This window comes from Strongylocentrotus purpuratus, unplaced genomic scaffold, assembly GCF_000002235.5.
Source record: "Strongylocentrotus purpuratus isolate Spur 01 unplaced genomic scaffold, Spur_5.0 spur5_scaffold_2, whole genome shotgun sequence".
In the NCBI taxonomy this organism is placed as follows: Eukaryota; Metazoa; Echinodermata; class Echinoidea; order Camarodonta; family Strongylocentrotidae; genus Strongylocentrotus; species Strongylocentrotus purpuratus.
Window position 1 is genome coordinate 34,008,846 of NW_022145605.1, and position 11,727 is coordinate 34,020,572.

Genomic DNA, 11,727 nt, shown 5'->3' on the forward strand with positions numbered 1-11,727 from the left:
AGCCCCGGCTATTTTGACTTCCGTTATCAATAGAGCGCTTAGCACCACATTTCAAGAGTTAACACCCCAATTGCTGTGCTAACCCTGCTTTTTCCGGGGTCAAAAAATCCTGTATAGGTATATTGGTGGGGCTAACCCCATTTTGGTAAAACCGAGCATGGAAACGATGTGGGCTAAGAAAAAAATGTGCCAGTGTGAAAAGCATCTCTCTCTCTCTCTCTCTCTCTTCCCTACTCTCCAATATCTCCCTCCTTCCTTCCTTTCCCAGCTCAGTGAATATATAATTTTCTTTCACTCCCGGGGGAGGGGGGGGGGGTACTCAGATTTGTATTTTACCACAATACGAATTATATGTTTCTTTATCCCTCGACACTGCTAGAATGCCTTCGTCTTCAAGGCATAATAGTCTAATATTCTCATTCTCGGAAATGAAGGAGATAAAACGTTTCAAACGGCATTATTAAAAAAAATTATCAACCCTTGTAAAACTACCTGCATGCTGAACAGAGATCAGGAATATAAAGTCAGAAAGAACTGCACCTGCTTCAAACAGGGGAATGGGAGAAAGAGAGTGGAGTGCAAGGGAGACAAAGTCACTGACAGAGAGGGGAAGAGAGAGGAAGAGAGAGCTAGAGAAAGATAGAGAGAGGGGGAGAGAGAAAAGACATCCGCATACAGCAATATATCAAAAGAGAGAGAGAGATCATTATGACTGTAATCAAATTTTGCATAAACAAATTTCTCGTAACATTATCGTTTTGAGCTCTTACCTTAATAGCATGTGATACTGCATGGGGCGCATTTGGTGGATGTTGTGGGCCGATTGTACGAGTAAACCTTTCCTTGCCCCTTTCAGAATATATATAATTCCGTATAATAATCCTAAAGGGATATATCCTGACAATTAATGGCAAGAAAAAAGAAGTATTCACCATTCTCATTACCATGGTAACATCCTCCACATTATTGATAGAAAATTTGTCTCCTAGCTATGACATTTTCTTTTAACATCATCCTCTTGAGTTCTTAGATTAATAACATGTAATACTGGGGCGCATTGGCGGATGTTGTTGGCTAGTATTATTGTACGAGAAAACCTTTCCTTGCCCCTTTCAGAATATATATAATTCCGTATAATAATCCTAAAGGGATATATCCTGACAATGAATGGCGACTTGAAAGAAGTATCCACCATTCTCATTTTCATGGTCACATGCTGCACAGCTAGTATTGATGCAAAACTTGCATGTCTCCCTGTGATGCAGGCTAAGATTTTCTTGCTGAATGTATGCTGAGCGGGGTTGATATATGTCTCGGTTAGAATATCAACTGTCTTTGGCTAGCTTGCAAGGTAAGTGCCATCGGAAGAAAACAACATCAACAGGAAGATGACGCAAAGACAGCATCTGAAGGCCACGGTGAAAGAATCGTCATCCGCCCGCCTGAACTGAATCGCAAATGAAATCGACGATAATAAGTATTGTTCGCCGACGGTACTTTCTCGATACGCCTGCGACTAATTTTCACTCAGCAAAATGATGACGTCACATTTTACAGGCATTTTCTAGGTTTTCTTAGGCAGAATAAATGTCAAGGTCATGATACCATTCTTCCTACACGCTGTTGTTAGGAGATCTTTCAGTCAGTGGTAGATTCAGTGCATGGACCTACTCGTGGGCATACTAAGTCTATTTGGGGGAGGGTGTCGTCTCTTTTTAGAATATCACCTCACACTGTTAGAACGGTGTTTAAAATATCACTGTTTAAAAGAATGTTGTTTAAAAAAAGTAAACAACGTTGTTCAAAATCGAAAAATCAGTGCTCGATTGACTTAAACAACTATGTATTAAAAGACAAAAATATTTAATTAAACAGAGTTGTTTAAAAAGTCCCGGGGGCGTCGTTGATATTTTCTCGATACGCGATTGCTATTTGCGCACATACATGCGATATGCACAAAGTACGTACATAATACATGCATGCAAGCATGCAGTGCAGACGAAAATGGCGGAACAAGGGCAAGGCGACGACTTGGTTCTTCTCGGCTTCGCCGATGGGGTTTAGGTGAAGTTATAGAGACAAATAATAATGTTGTCTGTCACTGCCATGAATATGATGAACAAATGTTGAAGTAAATTGGCAACAAGCTCTGCATGTTGCAGTGTATAAATCGCTGTGATTATTGCAGGAGTGGTTCCAGTAGGTCATTTCACAAATTCAAACAACCAGATAATAACCATTAAACAGTTCTGTTTAAAATTTAAGCAACTCCTTTTAAACAACCCAGTTGTGCAGTAATACTGAATAAACAACAGTTGCTTAGTAATTTAAACATTATTGTTTAAAATTTAAACAACTTGCTTTAAACAACCGAGTTGTGCAATTTTATTACTAAACAACTGTTGTTTAAAAGGTTTCCTAATTTTTAAACAACTAAGTGTTCAAAATTTAAACAACCTTAATTTGTTTAATTTTTAAACAACGTTGAGCGATTCACCGGTTAACTCGGGGTTGTTAAAAATTTTAAACAACTTGTTTAATGTTTTTCTAACAGTGTACCTCCTTTGCTCCTTCTTAGTGATGAGGCATGTAGTTATAGTTGACTCAAATGCTATTTAAGCATTGTCTTCAAGAATGCACCACCAGAGACTCTTACCTTATAGAATAAAAAAGATGACCCTAAAAATACTGCTCTTAAAATATTAGAATCTGTGCACTGTTAGAAAAAAATTAAACAAGTTGTTTAAAATTTTAAACAACCCCGAGTTAACCGGTGAATCGCTCAACGTTGTTTAAAAATTAAACAAATTAAGGTTGTTTACATTTTGAACACTTAGTTGTTTAAAAATTAGGAAACCTTTTAAACAACAGTTGTTTAGTAATAAAATTGCACAACTCGGTTGTTTAAAGCAAGTTGTTTAAATTTTAAACAATAATGTTTAAATTACTAAGCAACTGTTGTTTATTCAGTATTACTGCACAACTGGGTTGTTTAAAAGGAGTTGCTTAAATTTTAAACAGAACTGTTTAATGGTTATTATCTGGTTGTTTGAATTTGTGAAATGACCTACTGGAACCACTCCTGCAATAATCACAGCGATTTATACACTGCAACATGCATGCAAGCATGCAGTGCAGACGAAAATGGCGGAACAAGGGCAAGGCGACGACTTGGTTCTTCTCGGCTTCGCCGATGGGGTTTAGGTGAAGTTATAGAGACAAATAATAATGTTGTCTGTCACTGCCATGAATATGATGAACAAATGTTGAAGTAAATTGGCAACAAGCTCTGCATGTTGCAGTGTATAAATCGCTGTGATTATTGCAGGAGTGGTTCCAGTAGGTCATTTCACAAATTCAAACAACCAGATAATAACCATTAAACAGTTCTGTTTAGCAACTCCTTTTAAACAACCCAGTTGTGCAGTAATACTGAATAAACAACAGTTGCTTAGTAATTTAAACATTATTGTTTAAAATTTAAACAACTTGCTTTAAACAACCGAGTTGTGCAATTTTATTACTAAACAACTGTTGTTTAAAAGGTTTCCTAATTTTTAAACAACTAAGTGTTCAAAATTTAAACAACCTTAATTTGTTTAATTTTTAAACAACGTTGAGCGATTCACCGGTTAACTCGGGGTTGTTTAAAATTTTAAACAACTTGTTTAATTTTTTTCTAACAGTGCACAGATTCTAATATTTTAAGAGCAGTATTTTTAGGGTCATCTTTTTTATTCTATAAGGTAAGAGTCTCTGGTGGTGCATTCTTGAAGACAATGCTTAAATAGCATTTGAGTCAACTATAACTACATGCCTCATCACTAAGAAGGAGCAAAGGAGGTACACTGTTAGAAAAACATTAAACAAGTTGTTTAAAATTTTTAACAACCCCGAGTTAACCGGTGAATCGCTCAACGTTGTTTAAAAATTAAACAAATTAAGGTTGTTTACATTTTGAACACTTAGTTGTTTAAAAATTAGGAAACCTTTTAAACAACAGTTGTTTAGTAATAAAATTGCACAACTCGGTTGTTTAAAGCAAGTTGTTTAAATTTTAAACAATAATGTTTAAATTACTAAGCAACTGTTGTTTATTCAGTATTACTGCACAACTGGGTTGTTTAAAAGGAGTTGCTTAAATTTTAAACAGAACTGTTTAATGGTTATTATCTGGTTGTTTGAATTTGTGAAATGACCTACTGGAACCACTCCTGCAATAATCACAACGATTTATACACTGCAACATGCAGAGCTTGTTGCCAATTTACTTCAACATTTGTTCATCATATTCATGGCAGTGACAGACAACATTATTATTTGTCTCTATAACTTCACCTAAACCCCATCGGCGAGCCGAGAAGAACCAAGTCGTCGCCTTGCCCTTGTTCCGCCATTTTCGTCTGCACTGCACTGCACTAGCACTTGCACTGCACACACTAGCACTGCATGCTTGCATGCATGTATTATGTACGTACTTTGTGCATATCGCATGTGTGTGCGCAAATAGCAATCGCGAATCGAGAAAATATCAACGACGCCCCCGGGACTTTTTAAACAACTCTGTTTAATTAAATATTTTTTGTCTTTTAATACATAGTTGTTTAAGTCAATCGAGCACTAATTTTTCGATTTTGAACAACGTTGTTTACTTTTTTAAACAACATTCTTTTAAACAGTGATATTTTAAACACCGTTCTAACAGTGTAGTTAGGCCCTCCTGACAGATTGCTGACCAAGAAAAAGAAATGCAGGAACTATTTATAACCTCTTAGTTAGCAGGTTAGGGAATAATTGTAAGTCAAAAAGGAGGGATGCAGTCACCATAATCATAATTCTCAAAGTTATTTCGGGTAAATACCCCCTCGATCGGTGACAGCAAACCATACACGGCACCCAAAAAGTGAATTATGGATGAAATATATATGGATCACAGTAAGGTGAGATGTTTTGCCCCTCCTGCACGAGGCCAAGTTCCGGGACACGCTATTGTGTCTCATCAAAAGTTTAAAGGAAAACTCGTGCTGGCAGGGTATGAGACGACTTTCGTCCTAATTGATAGGCCTACACTCGGGCCTACACTGGTCGGGGAAGTTGAAGACGTTACAAATAAAGTCTTGACAGTAAATTCAAAGCCTATCAGTTCAGTTAAATGCAGAGTTCAGCTCGCCGGAAGAGTGAACATAGCCATGACCGTCGATACCGGATAGAGTGTGTCCATCATCCCACAGACCGTCCTCGAGAGACATTTCGTCAAAGAAGCCATTCAGCCAACTTGAGCAAAGTTATCCGACTACTCTCAAGCTGACATCCCAGTACTTGGTACTGCACACGTCCTTCAAAGTAGGCACTCGACAAGCCGATGCTACATTTTCCGCCGTACATACAGGATATACACTCCTCGGGATGGACCTCATCAACAAACTAGATTTAACAATCCAGGGCAGCACCGAGCGCATCGAAGCCGACAACAGCGAGGTTCCGTCATCAGCGAAGTTTCGCAAGCTGTTCGCACCAGGTTTGGGGAAAGCGAGAAACTTCAGGATGCAAGCATCACGATCAAACAAATGGATTATTGAAATATATCAGAACACAAAATAGAGTGAGAAAGAGAAATATAGAGGATAGAAAGAAAGGATGAATGTAGAGAGAAGCGAGATTAAAATTAACTAACCTTTCATTCGAGTCGCCAACCTGGAGAAGCTTGATCCTGTATATACATTCATCTTCACTCGTTTCTCCCATCCTCCTGCTTGACTATCATGAAAAAGAAAACTTTCACCAGGTTTCAAAGATCACGCCTTTCTTTCACAATGTGCATCATGGATTATCACTCGATGCAGTCTGATCCTCAATCTTGAGTATTGGCTTATAATGTATTCCTCTTGTTTTGTATCGTATTTGCTTAATCACGGTAAAAATTGCTTTTCGCAAAAAAGCTTCTATTCAGCAATGCCGTGAATTAAAGTTCACAACATGTGACTTAACGTAATTAACTGTACATGAAGCAATTTGTCAGAAGATTAATCATTGTTTACTTGCCTGTATATAGCAAAATGTAATCCTTTGTTTGTCGTCGCGAATAATCTTGAGATGAATCGTACATAGCATATTCTCATCATCTATTCCATTATAAGATTCAATTTCCAGGATTCACGTACATGTATTGTTGTCCTATATAAACCAGCAATTATATTGTTTTCAGTCTGAATAACTATGTTCCTTTTGATAAGCAATTCGACTTTCTCTTATGAAGATGACAATGCCTCGGGCGCTACATCGAAGTCTCACAATAATGAGCATGACTATCAGTCAGATGATACGATATTCCATGTATCAACACTATATAGCATCGCCAAAATAATGCTTCATTCAAACATATGCGGAACGGATGGAGAAGAGAAGTCCATCGCGGATACACCAGGAGAGTTGGGAGTTGGTCTAGTGGTATAACGCTCAGCTCTCTGCCTTCGCCCACAAACTGAATCTGATGGACCTCAGTTCGAAACTGAGTCACATTTTTCGGATGGTGCAAAGCTCGCTCCTTATCATAATTGCATGTAGGTGATTGATACACGTCTGTACACATCCATTTACAACTTACACACACATACACATACCCACAAAATAATGAGGCAACATTAACAATTAGCTCATTGTTGGTGAATCAAAGGGGATGGAAGACTTGATTTCCGTTGAGGCTTCTGGAGCAATCATGGATTATCAAATCAGAATCAGTGGCTACTAGGGGCGGCTCCGGGATGTTATTAAAGAGGGAGTGGATCCTATAAAAAAAAGAGGGGGTTATCCGGCTTGGGGAGGTTGACTTGAATTTCATCAGGCTAAAGTATATAGAAGTCGAACCAGGGGGGCGTCCAGGACATAAAATTAAGTCGAGCAAAAAGGGGAAGGGGACGGATAGTGACGACTGTGATCGCCCACACTAGCGATACTCCCCTAGGGGTTGTTTCATCAACTTAGATCGATTTTGATTTTAATAATCAATCTAAGACCGAATTAGTTTTTAGCTTAAAGCTGATGCTTTTGAGCTGTTATTATCATATTAATTCATCTTTGATGCAGAATAATATCAATATTTCAAGATTAGAAACACAAAGATGTTCCATAAACATTCAAGTGTTTAAAGACAAAATAGAGCAATCTTTTGTCCTTGATGTAAATTTAGTACCTCTAATCTAATCAATTTTCGCAATGAAATAAAAGTAACAAAGGTGCAATGGTACACACCTAGTACATAAACATTGAATAGAAGAATTCAGTGCTTTTTATAGCAATTTTTCCTTTGTATAACTCTTTTTTTTAACACAATTTTCTGAGGAAGAAAGGAAAATTTCATGCATAATAATTTATGTCAAGTAGACCTCACCCCTATAGCTCACTGTTTGCGAGCGGTTACATTGGAATTAATCATTTGATCTGATGATACAGCTCACAAGCATCAGTTTAAAGCTAAACCTATTTCGGCCTTAAAATTGATTTTCAAAATCGGGGGGAGGATCGCAAGCGAGGGAGATCACATTTGTCAGTATCCGCCACCCATTTTAGCCTGATGAAGGCTTATTATAAGGTTTCAAGTAATTTTTACAATAATGGACTATCCATTGACCCAGTGATGATCATACTCGGTCCATTCTGGGATTCCGAAAATACATTTTTGGTAGAATGCTCAGTCCATTGTTATGTGTTACCTGGTTAAACCAACATAATACATGTAGGTTCAAATGATCCTCCGGTATCCGACATTAGTATAATAACATGTTTATAAAATAATGTATAGCGCCATCTCCAACAATCTTACTGAAATCTCGAAGGAGGACCGTTCCACGAAAGTTTCGCAAAAGTAATTTGACTCTATCTTGAGAGTGTTTATTGTAAAGGGAGATCACAGAAATATAATTCAATTTTGACACAGGCATATATTTGCTCTACAAACGTTTGAGAAAATGAGATCGAGTTCTTTACTGGGCGATCATTTTACTAGACGAATAAACCCACAACCAAGTAAATTGTAGCGTCAAAGGTTGCTGGGAATTCCCAATACCTGAAAATAGATTTATAAACTAAGCACAATTAGTACATACATGTATATCGTCCTACTTATGATCAGCGCGCCATTACATCGTAAGGCACAGGGTATACATGTACATGTTTACTGATTTCATATAACACCTAGACCGATACCTATAGTTACAGAAAAATAGGTGAGTGAATTATAATGTCAGTGTCATTTCCGAGAGAAATTCGGTAACATTTTTCGATATTTTCATTTCACATTAACGTAGGGCCTATACGTTTATAGACCATTCAAGGCAGACTTCCAGACACTCTTGAGAGAATGACGGGTGCTTAGGAAACGACATCTGGTTAGACCCAATATGAAGAAACAGGTTTCAAAAAAATAAAAATAAACAAAACAGAGCTTTTCACGTCCTTGATCTTGAACCTGGAAGGAACTTTAGTCGCATTAAAAAAATTGGGATCCTATTAATATCGTTCATAAGTATAACTTCTCAGTGTTTGTTTGTCCTTGGTGAAAATGTGTGTTGGTATGTTATTGTGAATTGAATTACAAAGTTATCATGAAATATTATTCGTACATGTTATGTTAATATGAATACACATGGGAAATATTTCAGGTTATTATGCGATTCTCATTAAATATAGCTAACATTTCAGCTAATGATTCTGCCAAACCAGAGCGATATAATGAGCAAATTATCATGGTAGGTTGGCTAAAGCCGGATTAGTATTACGATTGCGGGGCCCTCGGTGAAAACATCATATGTCTTTTGATGAGGACTGAATAAACAAAGCATCATTATTATTATGATGATTATTGTTATTTGTTGGGATATAAAGTATTACCATTATTATTATTATTATTATTATTGTTGTTATCATCATTATTATTATTTATATTAGGATTATTATTTTTATGATCGTCATCAGTTTTCCCCATTTTGATGTACATTGACTGAAGAGCGACAAAGGAAAGATTTTTTTTTTTAATTAATTTTTCATTACTACATTCAGTTGATGAATAACAAGAATTAATTTTATCAGGATTTAATGGAATATCATATTATCTATGGAAAGGCGTGATGATAGGGATAAACACTCCATTTTGATACAATCAGATGAATCAAAGCTACACTAATCATTTTGTTTTTTCCTTCTCTTTTATCTCGTATTCCTGTAGAATTTGAATCATGGCTGAGGCATTAAAGAATGTCATTGCTCAGAGTCTGGAGTGTCCTGTATGTCTGAATACCTTCACCGATCCCAAGATCCTATCTTGTTCTCACACCTACTGCAAGGCTTGTCTGGACAACATCTTGGAATGCCATGGTAACGACCAGATGCTCCGATGCCCTGTCTGCAGAGCTGAAACCCAGGTCCCAAACCGAGATGTCAGCAAATTATCGACAAGTCTAGCTTTGAAGTCTCTCATAGAGGACGTAAAGAATCAATATCAGTTTTGCTCGAATTGTAAATCCGAGGACAAGCCGCAAGCTGTTGTCTACTGTCAAGACTGTGGAAAGTATCTCTGTTACACTTGCCACAACAACCACTCTCAGTGGCAAGACTTCATCACACATGAGGTTTTAGCCATGAGTGAGATCGTATCGGGGAAGGTGACAGTACGTAGGTACCGTAAATGCAGGAAACACCCCAAAGAGGATGAGGAGTGCTTCTGTTCCGACTGCAGAAGATTTGCCTGCTTCAGGTGTGTTGTCATGGAGCATAAAGACGAAGGACATCGGATTATCGAGGCAGCTGTTTATGAAAGGCACCATTTGAAGAGTACCGAGGACCTCAAATCCAAGGCGGACAAGAAACGCTCTTGCTTTCAGAAATACGTTGATTTTATTGATGAACAGAAGGAGCATGTGAGCAATGTTCAGAAGCAGTGTACAGATGATATCGACAAAGCATTTGAAGAATCAGTCCGGCAGTTGACAAAGAGGAAAGAAATCCTCATTGGGGAAGTCAAGGGTAAGACCGATGGAGTAGAGAAGGAACTGGACGAAATGAAGAAATCGGCTCAGGGGCACATTACTCACTTGACCACCGTAGCTGACATGGTAACCAATAGGACAAAGGTACCGTCAGATATGGATGCTTTGGCTGCACACGACACTCTATGTCAAGACTTACAGGAGGCTTTGAAACAAGAAGATCCTGACTACAAGCAGCCGATCCAATCGAGCAGGAAAGGAAAAAGTGTCAGTTTTAAGAGGAATGTTGGAATGAACGAGCTAACTCTCGGTAAGATCGTAAATGCAGTTGAAAGGAACATTGCTTTGCCCACTAAGAACAGCATGAATGCCATGGTTAGTACACCTGACGGTAGGATGGCAGTGGGGTGTTGGAAAGGTGGCGTGGAGATCTTCTCTGCTGATGGTCAGCACCAGCAGACAGTTCTCAAGGATGTTCTGATTCTTGGAGTAGGGTTCCTCTCTGATGATCGGTATGTTATGCTTGATACCTCAAACAACATCACACTGTACACACTAGAGCAAACAAAGGTGAATGTAAAGTTTGAGACTCTGAGTAACGATGAAGGTGGATATGCTAACTTCACCGTCAACAGTGATGATCAGATCTATGTTAGCTACAGGAAAACCAAGAAGATCCATGTTTTCTCAACAGCAGGTGGGAAGGCGATCAGAGAGATACCATGTGATGGGTATGAACCTCAGCAGATTACTAGTTATACTGATTACCTGGTCATCAGATCTCATGATGCAATACGATTGATTGACAAACAAGGTGTTGTTAAATATAAATTAGCGAAATCAGGTCATGATCTCGATCTATATGCTGCGGTGTCTCAAGTGAATACAATCCTGATAGCCACCGTGAATCACGATGTAGGTTTGGTCAGCATTGATGAGTACACTAACGAGCTGAAGCATGTCCAGAACATCGACATTGATTACAAGATTGAGAAGCCTGTTAGAAAATGGTACTATATGCAGCAGTACCGATCAGGAGAGATCGCTCTCTGCACTACTGACAGACTCTATATATTCCACTGAAAATAGTGGATGACTCCCCATTCCTTGCACTGTATGATATCACTGTCTTCAGGCCCGTAGGAAGAGGGGGGATGCGATGTGTGCGATCAGACCTATTTTTGTCAGGTATAAACAAGCATGCTGAACAATTAAGAGTAACATAATTTTTCGTTTAAGAGGCCTGGTGTTTCTGAGATTTCATAAATGTGCATATAACATCTAATGGTATTAGTTATATCTTGATTTAGAAGATAGAGTTGTAAATGATGTAGACACAATTTAATTGTGGACTAAAAGATTTCTTAACAGTAGGTAATAATCACCATAATAATAGACTCTATATGTATTGCCGTTTTATACAATGGATATATTTTTCTTCATTTTCTACAATGCATCTCAGATCACTGTCCTATTATTCAAACTAGTTTTTATATTTTACCCAGAATCATGAGAGCAAATGCCATGTTTTCATAAAAATTCTACTTACAATTCTTTTACATTTGTACTAAGAGTTTCGAAAGTCGACCTATTCATTTTTGATGTATTTTGCAAAAGTATTGTAAAACCAATCGTCAAAATAGGGTTTTTGATATTTCATCTGAAGGACTGTGATATCTTTGTTGCATATTTTCTATGTTTGCTTTCCGTCTGGCAAAGTACATGGGAGAAATGACATAGAACTTGT

General features: G+C 37.8%; 1 protein-coding gene across 1 annotated transcript; it reads left to right on the forward strand.

Moving 5' to 3' along the window:
• Positions 1–9,206: 9,206 nt before the first annotated feature.
• LOC105439114 (tripartite motif-containing protein 45-like) lies at positions 9,207–11,063 on the forward strand. Its single transcript, XM_011667706.2, has one exon. It carries the CDS (start codon positions 9,231–9,233, stop codon positions 11,061–11,063), a length of 1,833 nt encoding a protein of 610 aa, XP_011666008.2. The 5' UTR covers positions 9,207–9,230.
• The last annotated feature ends 664 nt before the right edge of the window (positions 11,064–11,727 follow it).

What these genes read in the sequence shown, in the direction of transcription:
- LOC105439114 (XM_011667706.2), top strand. Translation starts at nt 9,231, where the DNA reads ATGGCTGAGGCATTAAAGAATGTCATTGCTCAGAGTCTGGAGTGTCCT.